The sequence below is a fragment of the Aegilops tauschii genome, chromosome 2 (assembly GCF_002575655.3).
Source record: "Aegilops tauschii subsp. strangulata cultivar AL8/78 chromosome 2, Aet v6.0, whole genome shotgun sequence".
NCBI classification, from domain to species: domain Eukaryota; kingdom Viridiplantae; phylum Streptophyta; class Magnoliopsida; order Poales; family Poaceae; genus Aegilops; species Aegilops tauschii.
Window position 1 is genome coordinate 67,236,573 of NC_053036.3, and position 19,515 is coordinate 67,256,087.

A 19,515-nucleotide genomic window follows, 5' to 3' on the forward strand; every position below is an offset into this window, starting at 1 on the left:
CGCATAACTTTCGAGTTCACACGAATTAGGAAAAGCATAGGTTCAACCCATCGGGACATTTTTACGAAGCTATACAACACAATAACAGGAGCGACAGGTACACGCTCGAAAGCAAAGGGCTGGCAATACGGAGTAGATGATACAATTCGCCAGAGGCATTTTCTATCATGGGAAAGTCGTCAATGATTTAAAATATGAAGGAGCTGCCAAATAGTAATCCACCAAAAGATCAGGTGGTCCGCAAAGGATCTGATGTGAATATCAGTACTCAACCAGAAGAAGAAGGAATGCAAAGTAATCGGTTTATGGAAACATCTGAATAAGCCGAAGCTTGAATACGAAGGGTTTACGATCCCAAAATCGGGGGATCAGAGGCAGAGGCTCTGATAAAAAAAGATGAGTATGTTGAATAGAATTAGATGGCCAATCAATCAAGGATTGATTTACCGAGAACCAGCTCATATCCAGAATGATGTCTGAGCCGGAAAAGATGAATTCTAGGAATCGACGGATGAAAGGGATTATTCTTATTCATATTGAATCAATAGACTCGGAATGACAATGACAAGGAATGCTAATGAATATTGCGATACATATGGATGTATCCATAAAGCAGGCTGACAAGACCTTCGGGAGCAATAGGCTGCGGACGATCTTCAGGAGATTGAATAGCATTTTGAAGAATTTCGTGAGACATATGATCAACTGGGGATGAACGAATCCCCGATAAGAGTGAGGAATTATTCGTAGGGTTATTCAGGAGGAAAAGAGCTACAAGGCAGTCGGAAAAAGGATTCTCGAAAGTCGGAGAATACTTTCCGGTATCTTGCAATAACAAGAACAACTAGGGATGGAAGTATGAATGGCGAGGGTACGTAGTTATCCATAAGGATTCAACGGTGTTAAGGGATTGCAAAAGAAATGAACACAAGTTCTGGGGAATAGATCGGAGAGTATCTTCGAAGTCTTCTAGTGAAGCAGGTGATCATCTGTAGTGAAGGGGCTCTCCGGGAGGAAGTGGTTACGAGATCCTAGAGTCAGAGTTAGTAAAATCTTTAACCCGAATAGACGAGAGATCAGAGTCCCAGAGTATAGACGAGGAATAAAAAGATCCTAATACCACCCAATGGCAACGTGGGTCCGTAAGACACACAACCAATGTTACTAAAAGTTTTTCAGTGACTAGACTCAACTTCGGCCAAGGAGTTGGAAAGGGGGCTACCTACAGGCAGTCGGCTCTGATACCAACTTGTGACGCCCTTGATTCAATCATACACTAATCATACACACAAATGTGTACGATCAAGATCAAGGACTCATGGGAAGATATCACAACACAACTTTAGACACAAATTAAAATAATACAAGCTTTATATTACAAGCCAGGGGCCTCGAGGGCTCGAATACATAAGCTCGATTACACAAGAGTCAGCGGAAGCAACAATATCTGAGTACAGACATAGGTTAGACAAGTTTGCCTTAAGAAGGCTAGCACAAAAGCAACATTGATCGAAAAGGCAAGGCCTCCTGCCTGGGAGCCTCCTAACTACTCCTGGTCGTCGGCGGTCTCCATGTAGTAGTAGGCATCGGCGGTGGCATCTGGCTCCTGGGCTCCGACATCTGGTCGCATCAACCGGAAAGAAGAAGAAAGGGGGAAAGGGGGAGCAAAGCAACCGTGAGTACTCATCCAAAGTACTCGCAAGCAAGGATCTACACTACATATGCATCGGTATCAATGAAATGGGCTGTATCTGTGGCTGGACTACAGAATGCTAGAAGAGAACGGGAAAGCCTAGCCTATCGAAGACTAGCATCTTCAAGCAGCTCCAAGCATCTTGCAGCATCAGAAGAGATAAGAGTAGCATAAAGTAAAGTAGTAGAAGTGTTATCAACCTCGGCCAGAGATCCTTTCTTGACTCCCTGCGAGAAAGCAATCCCAGAGCCATACTATCCAGTTCTCATCATAATCCAATTCTCATCACAAGTATCCAGTTCTAGTTGTATCGATCGGGATACAACTCCAAGTGTCCGTTACCGTAGGACAGGCTATCGATAGATGTTTTCTTCCCTACAGGGGTGCACCAACTTACCCACCACGCTCGATTAACTCCGGCCGGACACACTTTCCTGGGTCATGCCCGACCTCGGCCAAACAATACGCCGCAACCCGACCTAGGCTTAATAGAGAGGTCAGCACGCCGGACTAAACCTATGCCCCCAGGGGTCATGGGCCATCTCCCCGGGAACTCCTGCATGTTGCGAACGCGGCCGGTGAGCAGACCAAGCTACCTCCTTAAAAAGGCGGGTGCTTACCAGTCCAACCCGGCGCGCGCCGCTCAGTCGCTGACGTCTATTAAGCTTCGGCTGATGCATACGGCGCAGAACGCCCATACTATGCCCACGTGATGGTTAGTGCTATCAGGCCAGAGGCCCCTCGGATCAAATATCCAATTTGTAGTGGATTAGGAACGCGCGGTAACAAGCAGAGACTCACGAAAGATGTGACCCCGTCGCCCCGTCTCGAGGACTTGCGGCAAGGGCTAGGAATGCCCGGCCACGCCTCGTAATTATCTCGCGGGCACCCACCAGGTCAACCCGTCTCCACATCACTCGCGGGTACCCCTCAGGGTCGACCCGCCTTTCCAAGTAACAGTGGTAAAGTCCAAGTATTCTTTTGTCCAAATATCAAGGGGAAAACCCGAGGAATCACCCCCGGTGAATTCCACTCGATGTAATCATCAAGGTGAACGTAAGAGGAATCATCCCCGAGGTTCACACTTGAGGGGTTGCACGACAGAGTCGTATCGGAAGTGGTTAAGGCGGAATCACCCTCGATGACCACGACCGAACATCTACACTACAGGGTTAACATCAGAAGTGCTATAGAGGTCTCACCCTCGGCACTCGATAGTAACCCAACAGTGTCGAGCAACTAAGGGGAAAGTGATGTGCGGTGCCGGGGCCTGGTCTTCGATCCCGTTGATCGGGTCTTCGAACATAAAGCGGGGCAACTGGGACAAGGTGGGGGTCACTGATGGATCACTAACCAACCTATACTAAGCAGTTTAGGATAAGCAGGTAAGGTACAATGAGTAGGTTACAAAAGCAGGCTATGCATTAGAATAGGAGCAAACAATAACAATAGCAAAATCTAATGCAAACATGAGAGAATGGAATGGGCGATATCGAGATGATCAAAGGGGGGGCTTGCCTGGAAGCTCTGCTGAAAGGGGAGAAGGATCGTCGTCGACGTAGTTGATCACAATGGCATCATCAGCGGTCTCGGGGTCTACCGGAGAGAAGAGGGGGAAGAAACTATAAATATAAAGCAAACAAAGCATCAGAAAGCATAACATGGCAATACGCGGTGCTAGGGGTGAACTAACGTGGTACTACACGTTGCTGACGGAGGGGATAAACATCCGAGGATGAATTCCCGGCGTTAGGCGGATTCCGGAGGGAGGAAAAGAGGGGGGAAATTCCATGTTCAACATGCCAGGGGCATGTGACAGATGAACGAACCGCGTATTCGGATTCGTTGGATTTTTCTGAGCAACTTTCATGTAGTAAACATTTTCATCGAAGTTATGAATTATTTTCTAATAATTTTCAAAGTTTTATTGATTTTGAAATTTTCTTTATCTAGTTAATTCAAACATTAAATATGTCAGATTACTTTTTATACCCACTAGCGGTTAGCCTAAGTGTATGACAGTGGGGTCCAGTCAGCAGGCCAGTCAAACAGTTGACCAGTCAAACTTTGACTGGTCAACAGGGTCAATGGACCCACATGTCATAGACTAAAATTTTAACAGATTTGCTTGTTTAGTTTAATTTAGAAGTGATACATTGACATAGACTATTTACCTAATCAGATAAATAAAGCAATCCTAATTAGAGGGGAGGCCACATGTCTTAGGGTAGCAATTGATTTAAGTAATAGTACTGATTAGCTTAACTAGCAACAAAATTAGCCGTAACTAATTCTTGGGCCGGCCACCCACACAGACAGAACACACACGCCACACACACCACACAGCACACACTCAGCCATGGCCATGGCCATGGCCGATAGCAGCAACAGGCAACACTAAGCGCATTAGCAATTGGCAACGGGCAGGAGTTATCAGCAGCAGTACGCAGCGCTAGCAGCTGCAACAGAAGCGGCGCAGTACCACACAGAGATAGTAGAGACAGTAGCGACAGTAGTCAACAGCAGCGACATGTAGTAGCAGAAAGCAGTCACCTAAGAGCACAACAGGCACAACAACAAGCAGCGCCGAGCGCGGCGTCGCGTGCATGGACATCGTCGGCTAGCAACGGCGGACACAACCAGGATGCGGCCAGACGGCAGCGGCGCGCGGGGAGCAGTGGTAGCAGCAGGCAGTAGCACAAGCAGAGCAAGCAGCGGCAGGGGAAGGCAACAGCATGCGATAGCAGAAGCAAGGCAGGCAACGGCGAGCGGGGGCGATGCAACTGGGCGAGGCCAGAGGCGGGCGCGGCCCCGGGGCAGGCAGAGCGCAGCAGGTGATGTGACCAGCGTGCGGGAGCGGAGCTCCGGGCGCGGGTATGGCAGGCTTCGGCCACGGCGGGTGCGAACTCACGAGGTGACACTACGGCGACGGATCGACGGGGTAAACGAGGGGAATCAGTCGAGGAGCTCACCACAGAGGCACACAGAGGCCGGTGGGAGGCTTAGGAGTTGCAGGCTTCGTCGGAATCGACGACGACGCCGGCGATCGAAGAGGAAGAAGACAACGGCGATCTCGCGATGCAGAGCTGAGGAGCTCCAACGCGCGGCACCAACCGATGGAGAGGGCGACGGTGGACCTCGTAGACGTGTCAACGAGGTGCGGGGACGGCGGTGGTCGCGGCGGGGTGAAGTGGTCGGCGACGAGCGCGTCGTGGAGGTGGAGGGAAAGGGGATCTGGGGAGAGCCCAGAGGGGAGTGGGGCGACAGAGGAGCGAGGTGAGTGGAGGCGGGGATCGAGGAGGCGGGAAGGCGCGGGGGCCTTATCCGTCGTTGTCGGCGGCGAGGTGGTGCGGCTGGGCGCACTCGGCCTTGCCTCGGTCGGCTGTACAAGGAAGGCGACCGGGGAGGCAGGCTGGCTCGGGTGAGGTTAGGTGGGCCGGCTGGGCCGGCCCAGGTAGGTTAGGTCTAGGGGGCAAGGGCCTCCTTTCCTTAAAAAAAACTTCTCTGCTTTCTTTTATTTCAAAAAGCAAAACAGTTATATAATTTATAAAACTTACACCTAAAATATCAGTATAACTCAGGCTACTGCCACATTAAGTTTAACATTATAATAAACTAGTTTAGCATTTTCTTAACTCAAAAGCATTTAATTTAATTATTTTTAGCCACTGTTATATACACAAAAGGGCATTTAAAATACTTTACAAAAGTGTTGGGTCACCACCATAATTAGTTATGGAATATTTGCCACACTTTGAACATTTTACTTTGCATGTTTGGGAAATTTGAATTTTGGGCTTTAATTTGAATTTGAGTTTGAACTAAGATTCGGATCAAGCGAGGATTAGCAACAGTAATGTGATGACATGGCATCTTTAGCGGGGGATTACTGTAGCTTAATTATCCGGGCGTCATAGTATGGAAGATATTGGGAACTCTTGGTCGTTATGTTGACAATGAAAGCATACCTCTCAAAATTCTTTTCATCTCTGTTTTAGCTTCGAGCTCTGGCACCTCTGCAAATCCCTGCTTCCCTCTGCGAATGGCCTATCTTTTACTTTTATGCAAGAGTCAGTAGTATTCCTTCTCATTCCAACCTACTCTTTAGTTGGCAAGCATCATGTGATGGAAAGATCTAAACATATATGGCCATTCAAATATATTTGAGCATGAATTATTACTGTTGACATTACCCTTGAGGTAAAAGGTTGGGAGGCGAAACATTAAGCCCCTATCTTTCTCTGTGTTCGATGAATACTATTTGTTCTAAAAATATGCTTTGAGTGGTAGCAATCATGGAAGACTAAATGATAGTTGAGTATGTGAAGTTTGTTGAATCAAAGCTCTGAAATAGACTCTTCCTGAAAATAAGATGAATTGCAATTGTTTGATGACTGAGAACATAGTTTGTTAGTTTTCAAGAAAGTTTATGATCTATACTTTAACATGTGAATAGTTTGTTACTTGATCATGAAAAGTTCTGTGAGTTGAGATACTGTTATGACATATAATGATGCTAGAAAAGGTGATTGAAATTATCATTGATCAAACTTATGCACCTGCTAGCATTCACACTTCCATAAATTCTTTCTTTTATCATTTACCTACTCGAGGACGAGCAAGAATTAAGCTTGGGGATGCTGATACGTCTCCAACGTATCTATAATTTATGAAGTATTCATGCTATTATATTATCCATATTGGATGTTTAATGGGCTTCACTATGCACTTTTATATTATTTTTGGGACTAACCTATTAACCCAGAGCCCAGTGCCAGTTTCTGTTTTTCCCTTGTTTTAGTGTTTCGCCATAAAAGGAATATCAAACGGAGTCCAAACGGAATGAAACCTTCGGGAGAGTTATTTTTGGAACGGAAGCAATCCAGGAGACTAGGAGTGCACGTCAGGAATCAACGAGGAGAGCGCGAGGCAGGGGGCGCGCCCACCCCCCTGGGCGCGCCCTCCACCCTCGTGGGCCCCTCGTGTCTCCCCTGACCGACTTCTTTCGCCTATATATATCAATATACCCTAAAACCATCGGGGAACAGAATAGATCGGGAGTTCCGCCACCGCAAGCCTCTGTAGCCACCAAAAACCAATTGGGACCCTGTTCCGGCACCCTGCCGGAGGGGGTAACCCTCACCGGTGGCCATCTTCATCATCCCGGCACTCTCCATGACGAGGAGGGAGTAGTTCACCCTCGGGGCTGAGGGTATGTACCGGTAGCTATGTGTTCGATCTCTCTCTCTCTCTCTCTCTCTCGTGTTCTTGATTGGCACGATCTTGATGTATCGCGAGCTTTGCTATTATAGTTGGATCTTATGATGTTTCTCCCCCTCTACTCTCTTGTAATGGACTGAGTTTTCGCTTTGAAGTTATCTTATCGGATTGAGTCTTTAAGGATTTGAGAACACTTGATGTATGTCTTGCCGTGCTTATCTGTGGTGACAATGGGATATCACGTGATCCACTTGATGTATGTTTTGGTGATCAACTTGCGGGTTCCACCCATGAACCTATGCATAGGGGTTGGCACACGTTTTCGTCTTGACTCTCCGGTAGAAACTTTGGGGCACTCTTTGAAGTTCTTTGTGTTGGTTGAATAGATGAATCTGAGATTGTGTGATGCATATCATATAATCATGCCCACGGATACTTGAGGTGACATTGGAGTATCTAGGTGACATTAGGGTTTTGGTTGATATGTGTCTTAAGGTGTTATTCTAGTACGAACTCTTGAATAGATCGATCCGAAAGAATAAGTTTGAGGTGGTTTCGTATCCTACCATAATCTCTTCGTTTGTTCTCCGCTGTTAGTGGCTTTCGAGTGACTCTTTGTTGCATGTTGAGGGATAGTTATGTGATCCAATTATGTTATTATTGTTGAGAGAACTTGCACTAGTGAAAGTATGAACCCTAGGCCTTGTTTCCTAGCATTGCAATACCGTTTACGCTCACTTTTACCACTTGTTACCTTGCTGTTTTTATATTTTCAGATTACAAAAACCTATATCTATCATCCATATTGCACTTGTATCACCATGTCTTCGCCGAACTAGTGCACCTATACAATTTGCCATTGTATTGGGTGTGTTGGGGACACAAGAGACTCTTTGTTATTTGGTTGCAGGGTTGTTTGAGGGAGACCATCTTCAACCTACGCCTCCCACGGATTGATAAACCTTAGGTCATCCACTTGAGGGAAATTTGCTACTGTCCTACAAACCTCTGCACTTGGAGGCCCAACAACGTCTACAAGAAGAAGGTTGTGTAGTAGACATCACTCACCACCGCCTCGTCCTCCACCTTCGCCCCATCCTCCACCTCCAGCAATTCTTTTCTCGGATCGCCGCCCCAAGAGAAGCTCACGAGGGGAAATTTCCTGCTCTGGAAGGCCATTGTTTTGCCCATGATCAAGGGCGCGCAGATGGAGCATCATCTCGATGCGACGAGTCCGGCACCGCCGACCACCCTCACCATCACCAAGGGCGGCAAGGAAGAACAAGTTGTCAACTTCGCACGCTCCCCCTGATACGCACAGTAGCAACAACTCCAAGGCTACTTGATGGGCTCCCTCTCCGGCGACATCCTTGCGCAGGTCGCCATGCTCCAGACGCCGGCACAAGTATGGAGCGCCATCCACGCCATGTTCGCTGCCCAAAGTCAAGCTCAAGCAATCAATACCCGCATCGAGCTGACCAACCTGCAAAAAGGTAGTATGACAATGGCTGAATATCTTGGAAAGATCATAAGCCTCACTGATGAGGTTGCCTGCACCGCTGCCGCGCTTTCTGATCCGGAGATGGTGTGCAAGATCCTGGCTGGGCTGGACATGGAGTACAATCCGGTCGTCTCGGCTCTTGCTGCTCGAGTTGAACCCATCACCGTCCAGGAGCTTTACAGCCAGCTTCTTAGCTTCGACGCTCGCCTTAGCCTTCTCCACGGCACCAACATCCGGCAGTCTTCTGCCAATTCTGTCTCCCGTGGCCGCAGTCGTGGGCGCGGTCACCAGGGGCAGCGCGGCGGCGGGCGTGGGCGCGACACCAACCAGCAAGGCGATGGCGGCTACAGCAACTACAACAACTCCAGCGGCGGCGGCAGCTACAACAACAAAACAGGGGGAGGCGGCTTCAACAACAACAACAGCCGCCGCCCCTCGTCCTCTCGTCCGCGCCCTCGCTGCCAACTCTGCAAGAAGGCGGGCCACGAAGTCATGGATTGCTGGCACCGCTTTGATGAAGATTTCGTCCCCGATGCTCGTCACGTTGTTGTGGCCATGCGTGAGCAAGGAGGAGACGGAGTTTGGTATGTCGACTCCGGGGCAACGGACCACGTCACAAGCGAACTAGAGCAACTTGCTCTCCGTGAAAAGTACCTCGGCAACGACCAAATTCACACCGCAAGGGTGGAGGTATGGATATTACACACATTGGTCAAGCTTTTATTAATTCACCCACTCTCAAACGTGATCTAGTCTTAAAAGACGTCCTTCATGTTCCACAAGCCGACAAAAACCTTGCATCCATGTCTCGTTTAGCCACTGATAATAATGTCTTCTTTGAAACTCACCCTCGTTACTTTTTTATAAAGGATCGGGCAACGAGGGAACTCCTCCATCACGGTAGATGCATTGGAGGTCTCTACCCCATCACATCCGGAGCACTTAGCCGCAAGCGTCGTCAAGTCTACTCCGTCATCAAGCCCTCCTTGGCAAGGTGGCATCAAAGATTAGGACATCCGTCACTGATCATAGTCAAGCAAGTAGTTAATAAAGGCAATCTCTTATTGTCAGATAGCCAAGTTAGTGAGTCTGTGTGTGAAGCTTGTCAATGTGCTAAGAGTCATCAACTCCCTTATCCTAAGTCAACTAGTGTGTCTCATGCTCCTTTAGAGCTTATTTTCAGTGATGTATGGGGTCATGCAAGAGATTCTTTTGTTAGAAAGAAATATTATGTCAGTTTCATTGATGACTACAACAAGTTTACTTGGATTTATTTGCTTAAGTACAAATCTGAAGTTTTCTCTATTTTCCAAGAATTCCAAAAACTTGTTGAAAGACATCTTGATAAAAAAATCCTAACAGTCCAAAGTGACTGGGGGGGATAGTATGAGAAACTCAATTCTTTCTTTCGTAGCATGGGCATTGAGCATCATGTCTCTTATCCTCATGCTCACCAACAAAACGGCTCCGCTGAGCGGAAACATCGCCACATTGTTGAAGTTGGTCTCTCCCTTCTTGCTCATGCCTCTATGCCTCTAAAGTATTGGGATGAAGCATTCATCACTGCCACCTATCTTATTAATTGTCTCCCTAGTAAGGTCATTGGAAACACTACTCCATTGGAGCGGTTATATCAAAAAAAAACTGACTACAACTCTCTTCAAATTTTCGGGTGCGCTTGCTATCCCAATTTTCGTCCATATAATCGTCATAAACTCGAGCTTCGCTCCACTCAATGTGTTTTTCTTGGCTATAGTAATCTCCACAAAGGGTACAAGTGCTTAGAAATTGCCACTGGCCGGATTTATATTTCCAGAGATGTTGTTTTTGATGAAACATTTTTCCCGTTTGCCAAACTTCATCCAAACGCGGGGGCTCTCCTTCGTGCTGAAATAGCAGTCCTTCCTGATTACGAGGGTGAATTACATAAAACTGATCATGTGAAAAATTCCATACAAAATTGTGGTTCTAATGATATATGTGCAGATTTGGGTCATCATTTTATGTGTACAGATGTGGACAAAGCAGGCACACGATCTGAGGCTGATTTGCCTGGCAGCGGTGCGTGATTCGGTGCAGATTCCCGCGTCAGTCTTGCTGTCCCGATCCGCGCCAGATCCGAGGCAACCATGTGTGCAACCAATCGCGTGCGGGAGGAACCGTCCAGCCCGGTCGCGGAGGTAGCTGACAGCCCACCAGAGGTGGATCCCACCAGCCCAGGCGCGGGGGGGGGGGGAGCACGTTGTCGCGTCATACCACGGGCCCGCGAATCGAGCCGATCGAGCCAGCCGCCGACCGTGCTGACGGGGGCGCACCTGCGGTGTCAGGGGGGTCCTCCTTGAATCGGGAGCCTGGATCGCCTGCGCCTCGGTCCTCCTCAGATCAGGAGCTAGGATCTTCTGCGGCAACTCACACAGAATTTTCTCAGCCAGGATCTTCTGCGCCTACAGCATCAGCTCTTCACCAACCTCTTCGCCGACACACTAGATCGCAGTCAGGAATTGTCAAAGGGAAAGAGTATACTGACGGTACTATAAGGTATGATAGAGTCAAGCGTGCTTTTCTTACCAGTGTTGGTGAACCAACTCACGTGCATGATGCTCTTGCTCATAAGGATTGGAAAAAGGCTGGATAATGAGTATGATGCACTGATAAAAAATAATACTTGGCATTTAGTACCACCAAAGAAAGGTAGTAATGTTATAGACTGCAAATGGGTATACAAAATAAAGAGAAAATCTGATGGAAGTATAGACAGATATAAAGCTAGGCTGGTTGCAAAGGGTTTCAAACAGAGGTTTGGTATTGATTATGAGGATACATTCAGCCCTGTTGTTAAGTCAGCTACTATTCGACTTGTGTTGTCTATTGCTGTTTCTAGAGGGTGGAGTTTACATCAGATAGATGTTCAGAACGCGTTTCTTCATGGTGTTCTTGAGGAAGAAGTGTTCATGCGGCAGCCACCAGGATATGAGGATCAAAGCAGACCACATTATGTCTGTAAGTTGGATAAAGCTTTGTATGGTTTAAAACAGGCCCCAAGAGCTTGGTACTCAAGGTTGAGCATGCAGTTACAACAACTTGGGTTTACACCATCTAAAGCAGACACCTCATTGTTCTTTTACAATAAAGACAGTATCACTATATCTGTTCTTGTTTATGTTGATGATATAATTGTTGCTAGTTCAAGTTCAGGTGCTACCACTTGTTTGCTTAAGGATCTAAAGATGGAGTTTGCTCTCAAGGACTTGGGTAATCTTCATTATTTTCTTGGCATAGAGGTCAAACAAGTGAAGGATGGTATACTTCTCACATAGGAAAAATACACCACTGACATACTCAGGAGAGTAGGATTGGAAAATTATAAACCTGTGAGTACACCAATGTCAACCTCAGAACAACTTACAATTGAAAGTGGAGAAACACTTGGACCAGAAGATGCAATCAATTACAGAAGTGTTGTAGGTGCTTTATAGTATTTGACTCTTACACGTCCTGATATTTCCTATTCTGTGAAGGTATGTCAATATTTACATGCACCTAGGACAACTCATTGGACTGCAGTCAAGAGAATTTTGAGGTATCTTAAATATTCAGAAGGACTTGGAATTCAAATTACCAAGTCTTTGTCTATGCTTGTCACTGCATATTCTGATGCAGATTGGGTAGGGTGTGCTGATGATAGAAGATCCACAGGTGGTTTTGCTGTGTTTCTGGGTACAAATCTTGTGTCATGGAGTGCAAGAAAACAAGCCACTGTTTCAAGGTCCAGTACAGAAGCTGAATATAAGGCTCTAGCAAATGCTACTGCTGAGGTAATGTGGATACAGACATTACTCTATGAACTTGGAATTAAGGCTCCTCAAGCTGCAAGGTTATGGTGTGATAATATTGGTGCAACCTACCTCTCAGCTAATCCTGTTTTTCATGCACGCACAAAACATATCAAAACTGATTTCCACTTTGTCAGAGAAACGGTAGCTCGAAAGCTACTTGATATTCGGTTCATACCAACTGGTGATCAACTTGCTGATGGATTCACAAAACCTCTTACTACGAGAAGGTTGAATGAGTTTAAGTACAATCTTAACCTTGGTGTTAGGGCATTATTTGCCCTAGTTTGTTTTGGTGATTGATGACAATACTTTTGCAGACTAATCGTGTGCTTTAGGCTTTTCAGGTTATCTAATTTAAGGGCTCTTTGCGATTGTTTCCCCTCGAGGACTTCACGTTAGATGGATTATTTTCCCTCCTTTCTTTTGGTGGAATTGAGTCGTAGGGATAACCGTACTATCAAGAGGGGATCCGTTTCGGAAGAGTATGGGTGGAATCATCGTTCACACTTTCCTTGCACCCTCCCCTTCTTCTTGCTTCTTTGGGGTTTCCGCGCGGTGCAAAACAAGGGGTGCTATGTGCTAAGCGGTAGTACCGCGGCCAGGGCGGTAGTACCGCTGGTACTACCACCCCTGCTGTGGTCTCGATTTTTTCGTGTCGGGTTTCGTAAAAGACCACGCAGGGGAGCGGTAGTAGGGACGGGAGTAGGGTGCGGTAGTACCGCTTATTAGCGGTAGTACCTCTCCTACGACCGCTCCTGCTGCCGCTCTGCTCGCTGCCCTCCTCTGTTTTCCAGCGGCTGTAGGGAGTGGCAGTATCGCTTATTGGCGGTAGTACCGCCCAGTTGGCGGTAGTACCGCCCTAGTGCGTGTACTTCTCCTTCCTCAGCCCTGGTTGCCATGTGCCTGCTTGTGGCAGCGGTAGTACCGCTCCGGCAGTGGTAGTACAGCCCAGATGCGGGCTGCGGGATGCATAACGGTTGGATGTGTTCCCCCACTATATAAAGGGGTCTTCTTCTCCAAGAAGACTTACCTCTTCTTCCCAACACTCAATTGTTGCTCCACAAGCTCATTTCTGCCCGATCTCTCTCCCTAGCCAATCAAACTTGTTCATTTTCTAGGGATTGGTTGAGAAGGCCCAGATCTACACTTCCACCAAGAGAAATTTGATTCCCCCCACTCATCCCTTGCGGATCTTGTTACTCTTGGGTGTTTGAGCACCCTAGACGGTTGAGGTCACCTCGCCATATTCCATTGTGGTGAAGCTCCGTGGTTTCATTGGGAGCCTCCAATTCGGTTGTGGAGAGAGCCCCAACCTTGTTTGTAAAGGTCCGGTCGCCGCCTCCAAGGGCACCAATAGTGGAATCACGGCATCTCGCATCGTGTGAGGGCGTGAGGAGAATACGGTGGCCCTAGTGGCTTCTTGGGGAGCATTGTGCCTCCACACCGCTCCAACGGAGACGTACTTCCCTTCAAAAGGAAGGAACTTCGGTAACACATCCTCGTCTTCACCGGCTCCACTCTTAGTTATCTCGTGCCTTTACTTGTGCAAGCTTATTTGTGTTATATCCCTTGCTTGCTTGTGTGCTTGTTGTTGTTGCATTATATAGGTTGCTCACCTAGTTGCATATCTAGACAACCTACTTTGATGCAAAGTTTAATTTGGTAAAGAAAAGCTAAAAATTGTTAGTTGCCTATTCACACCCTCCTCTAGTCAACTATATCGATCCTTTCAATTGGTATCAGAGCCTCCTCTCTTTATTAAGGACTTTGCCGTCCGAAGAGTATGGTTGACACCGTAGATGGTGTGGAGGAGCACTCCGTTGTGAATCCGGTCTCGTCTACGGCCGATGGGGGAGCTGTTGGAAATATGCCCTAGAGGCAATAATAAATGGTTATTATTATATTTCTTTGTTCATGATAATTGTCTATTGTTCATGCTATAATTGTGTTATCCGGAAATCGTAATACATGTGTGAATATATAGACCACAACGTGTCCCTAGTAAGCCTCTAGTTGACTAGCTCGTTGATCAACAGATAGTCATGGTTTCCTGACTATGGACATTGGATGTCATTGATAACGGGATCACAGCATTAGGAGAATGATGTGATGGACAAGACCCAATCCTAAGCATAGCTCAAAGATCGTGTAGTTCGTTTGCTAGAGCTTTTCCAATGTCAAGTATCTTCTCCTTAGACCATGAGATCGTGCAACTCCCGGATACCGTAGGAGTACTTTGGGTGTGCCAAATGTCACAACGTAACTGGGTGACTATAAAGGTACACTACGGGTATCTCCGAAAGTGTCTGTTGGGTTGGCACAGATCGAGACTGGGATTTGTCACTCCGTATGACGGAGAGGTATCTCTGGGCCCACTCAGTAATGCATCATCATAATGAGCTCAATGTGGCTAAGGAGTTAGTCACGGGATCATGCATTGCGGTACGAGTAAAGAGACTTGCCGGTAACGAGATTGAACAAGGTATTGGGATACCGACGATCGAATCTCGGGCAACTAACATACCGATTGACAAAGGGAATTGTATACGGGATTGATTGAATCCTCGACATCGTGGTTCATCCGATGAGATCATCGTGGAACATGTGGGAGCCAACATGGGTATCCAGATCCCGCTGTTGGTTATTGACCGGAGAGGCGTCTCGGTCATGTCTGCATGTCTCCCGAACCCGTAGGGTCTACACACTTAAGGTTCGGTGACGCTAGGGTTGCAGAGATATGAGTATGCGGAAACCCGAAAGTTGTTCGGAGTCCCGGATGAGATCCCGGACGTCACGAGGAGTTCCGGAATGGTCCGGAGGTGAAGAATTATAGATAGGAAGTCAAGTTTTGGACACCGGGAAAGTTTCGGGGGTCACCGGTATTGTACCGGGACCACCGGAAGGGTCCCGGGGGTCCACCGGGTGGGGCCACCTATCCCGGAGGGCCCCATGGGCTGAAGTGGGAAGGGAACCAGCCCTTAGTGGGCTGGGGCGCCCCCCATGGGCCTCCCCCCTGCGCCTAGGGTTGGAAACCCTAGGGTAGGGGGGGCGCCCCACTTGCCTTGGGGGGCAAGTCTCCCCCTGGCCGCCGCCCCCCCATGCAGATGGGCTCCTGGCCGGCGCCCCCCCTCCCAGGGGGCCTATATAAATGGGGGGAGGGAGGGCAGCACTACAACAGCCTTTGGCGCCTCCCTCCTCCCCTAGAACACCTCTCCCTCTCGCAGAAGCTCGGCAAAGCCCTGCCGAGATCCCGCTACATCCACCACCACGCCGTCGTGCTGCTGGATCTCCATCAACCTCTCCTTCCCCGTTGCTGGATCAAGAAGGAGGAACGTCGCTGCTCCGTACGTGTGTTGAACGCGGAGGTGCCGTCCGTTCGGCACTCAATCATCGGTGATTTGGATCACGGCGAGTACGACTCCATCAACCTCGTTCTTTGGAACGCTTCCGCTCGCGATCTACAAGGGTATGTAGATGCACTCCTTTTCCCTCGTTGCTAGTATACTCCATAGATGGATCTTGGTGATGCGTAGGAAATTTTAAAATTCTGCTACGATCCCCAACAGTGGTATCAGAGCCAGGTTTATGCATAGTTACTATGCACGAGTAGAACACAAAGCAGTTGTGGGCGTAGATGTTGCCAATTCTTGTTGCCGCTACTAGTCTTATCTTGTTTCGGCGGTATTGTGGGATGAAGCGGCCTGGACCGACCTTACACGTACGCTTACGTGAGACAGGTTCCACCGACTGACATGCACTAGTTGCATAAGGTGGCTAGCGGGTGTCTGTCTCTCCCACTTTAGTCGGAACGGATTCGATGAAAAGGGTCCTTATGAAGGGTAAATAGAAATTGGCACATCACGTTGTGGTTTTACGTAGGTAAGAAACGTTCTTGCTAGAAACCTATACAAGCCACGTAAAAACTTGCAACAACAATTAGAGGACGTCTAACTTGTTTTTGCAGCATGTGCTATGTGATGTGATATGGCCAGAAGATGTGATGAATGATATATGTGATGTATGAGATTGATCATATTCTTGTAATAGGAATCACGACTTGCATGTCGATGAGTATGACAACCGGCAGGAGCCATAGGAGTTGTCTTTATTATTTTGTATGACCTGCGTGTCATTGAATAACGCCATGTAAATTACTTTACTTTATTGCTAAACCCGTTAGCCATAGAAGTAGAAGTAATCGTTGGCGTGACAACTTCATGAAGACACAATGATGGAGATCATGATGATAGAGATCATGGTGTCATGCCGGTGACGAAGATGATCATGGTGCCCCGAAGATGGAGATCAAAGGAGCAAAATGATATTGGCCATATCATGTCACTATTTGATTGCATGTGATGTTTATCATGTTTTGCATCTTATTTGCTTAGAACAACGGTAGTAAGTAAGATGATCCCTTATAATAATTTCAAGAAAGTGTTCACCCTAACTGTGCACCGTTGCGAAGGTTCGTTGTTTCGAAGCACCACGTGATGATCGGGTGTGATAGATTCTAACGTTCGCATACAACGGGTGGTGACGAGCCTAGCATGTACAGACATGGCCTCGGAACACACGCAATACACTTAGGTTGACTTGACGAGCCTAGCATGTACAGACATGGCCTCGGAACACGGAGGACCGAAAGGTCGAGCATGAGTCGTATAGAAGATACGATCAACATGGAGATGTTCACCTATCTTGACTAGTCCGTCTCACGTGATGATCAGACACGGCCTAGTTAACTCGGATCATGTTTCACTTAGATGACTAGAGGGATGTCTATCTGAGTGGGAGTTCATTGAATAATTTGATTATATGAAATTAATTATCATGAACTTAGTCTGAAATCTTTACAATATGTCTTGTAGATCAAATGGCCCACGTTGTCCTCAACTTCAATGCGTTCCTAGAGAAAACCAAGCTGAAAGATGATGGCAGCAACTATACGGACTGGGTCCGGAACCTGAGGATCATCCCCATAGCAGCCAAGAAAGATTATGTCCTAGAAGCACCGCTAGGTGAAGCACCAATCCCAGAGAACCAAGACGTTATGAACGCTTGGCAATCACGTGCTGATGATTACTCCCTTGTTCAGTGTGGCATGCTTTACAGCTTAGAACCGGGTCTCCAAAAGCGTTCTGAGAAACATGGAGCATATGAGATGTTCGAAGAGCTGAAAATGGTTTTCCAAGCTCATGCCCGGGTCGAGAGATATGAAGTCTCCGGCAAGTTCTTCAGCTGTAAAATGGAGGAGAATAGTTCTGTTAGTGAGCACATACTCAGAATGTCTGGGTTGCACAACAGCTTGTCTCAGCTGGGAGTTAATCTCCCGGATGACGCGGTCATTGACAGAATCCTTCAGTCGCTTCCACCAAGCTACAAGAGCTTTGTGATGAACTTCAATATGCAGGGGATGGAAAAGACCATTCCCGAGGTATATTCAATGCTGAAATCAGCGGAGGTGGAGATCAGAAAAGAACATCAAGTGTTGATGGTGAATAAAACCACTAAGTTCAAGAAGGGCAAGGGTAAGAAGAACTTCAAGAAGGACGGCAAGGGAGTTGCCGCGCCCGGTAAGCCAGTTGCCAGGAAGAAGTCAAAGAATGGACCCAAGCCTAAGACTGAGTGCTTTTATTGCAAGGGAAGTGATCACTGGAAGCGGAACTGCCCCAAATACTTAGCGGACAAGAAGGCCGGCAACACCAAAGGTATATGTGATATACATGTAATTGATGTGTACCTTACCAGTACTCGTAGTAGCTCCTGGGTATTTGATACCGGTGCGGTTGCTCATATTTGTAACTCAAAACAGGAACTGCGGAATAAACGGAGACTGGCAAAGGACGAGGTGACGATGCGCGTCGGGAATGGTTCCAAGGTCGATGTGATCGCCGTCGGCACGCTACCTCTGCATCTACCTACGGGACTAGTTTTAAACCTCAATAATTGTTATTTAGTGCCAGCTTTGAGCATGAACATTGTATCTGGATCTCGTTTAATTCGAGATGGCTACTCATTTAAATCCGAGAATAATGGTTGTTCTATTTATTTGAGAGATATGTTTTATGGTCATGCCCCGCTGGTCAATGGTTTATTCTTGATGAATCTCGAACATGATGTTACACATATTCATAGTGTGAATACCAAAAGATGTAAAGTTGATAACGATAGTCCCACATACTTGTGGCACTGCCTCCTTGGTCACATTGGTGTCAAGCGCATGAAGAAGCTCCATGCAGATGGACTTTTGGAGTCTCTTGATTACGAATCATTTGACACGTGCGAACCATGCCTCATGGGTAAGATGACCAAGACTCCGTTCTCCAGAACAATGGAGCGAGCAACCAACTTATTGGAAATCATACATACCGATGTGTGCGGTCCAATGAGTGTTGAGGCTCGCGGAGGATATCGTTATGTTCTCACTCTCACTGATGATTTAAGTAGATATGGGTATGTCTACCTAATGAAACACAAGTCTGAAACCTTTGAAAAGTTCAAGGAATTTCAGAGTGAGGTTGAGAATCAACGTGACAGAAAAATAAAATTCTTACGATCAGATCGTGGTGGAGAATATTTAAGTCATGAATTTGGTGCGCACTTAAGGAAATGTGGAATAGTTTCACAACTCACGCCGCCTGGAACACCTCAGCGAAACGGTGTGTCCAAACGTCGTAATCGCACTCTATTGGATATGGTGCGATCTATGATGTCTCTTACCGATTTACCGCTCTCATTTTGGGGCTATGCTTTAGAGACTGCCGCATTCACTTTAAATAGGGCTCCGTCGAAATCCGTTGAGACGACACCATATGAATTATGGTTTGGGAAGAAACCTAAGCTGTCGTTTCTAAAAGTTTGGGGATGCGATGCTTATGTCAAGAAACTTCAACCTGAAAAGCTCGAACCCAAGTCGGAGAAATGCGTCTTCATAGGATACCCTAAGGAAACTATTGGGTATACCTTCTACCTCAGATCCGAAGGCAAGATCTTCGTTGCCAAGAACGGGTCCTTTCTGGAGAAAGAGTTTCTCTCAAAGAATTGAGTGGGAGGAAAGTGGAACTTGATGAGGTGATAGCCACCCCTTCCGTACCGGAAAGTAGCGCAGCGCGGGAAGATGTTCCTGTGGTGCCTACACCGACTGGGGAGGAAGTTAATGATGATGATCATGAAGCTTCGGATCAAGTTACTACTGAACTTCGTAGGTCCACAAGGACACGTTCCGCACCAGAGTGGTACGGCAACCCTGTCCTGGAAATCAT

General features: G+C 47.2%; 1 protein-coding gene across 1 annotated transcript; it reads right to left on the reverse strand.

Annotated features, from left to right (window-relative positions):
• Positions 1-1,329: 1,329 nt before the first annotated feature.
• On the reverse strand, positions 1,330-8,092 carry LOC109781241 (uncharacterized). The gene is made up of 4 exons (XM_073506863.1): positions 8,000-8,092; positions 4,666-5,075; positions 3,212-3,315; positions 1,330-1,620 (listed from the first exon to the last, which is right to left on the reverse strand). Exons 1-4 carry the CDS (start codon positions 8,090-8,092, stop codon positions 1,547-1,549), a joined length of 681 nt encoding a protein of 226 aa, XP_073362964.1. The 3' UTR covers positions 1,330-1,546.
• Between the last annotated feature and the right edge of the window lie 11,423 nt (positions 8,093-19,515).

Coding starts and splice junctions, on each gene's coding strand:
- LOC109781241 (XM_073506863.1), bottom strand. CDS start 8,092: ATGGCCTTCCAGAGCAGGAAATTTCCCCTCGTGAGCTTCTCTTGGGGC. Junction 3,316..4,665: donor GGCCTCTGTGTGCCTCTGTG/GTGAGCTCCTCG, acceptor TTATATTTATAG/TTTCTTCCCCCTCTTCTCTC. Junction 1,621..3,211: donor CCTTTCAGCAGAGCTTCCAG/GCAAGCCCCCCC, acceptor TGATGCGACCAG/ATGTCGGAGCCCAGGAGCCA.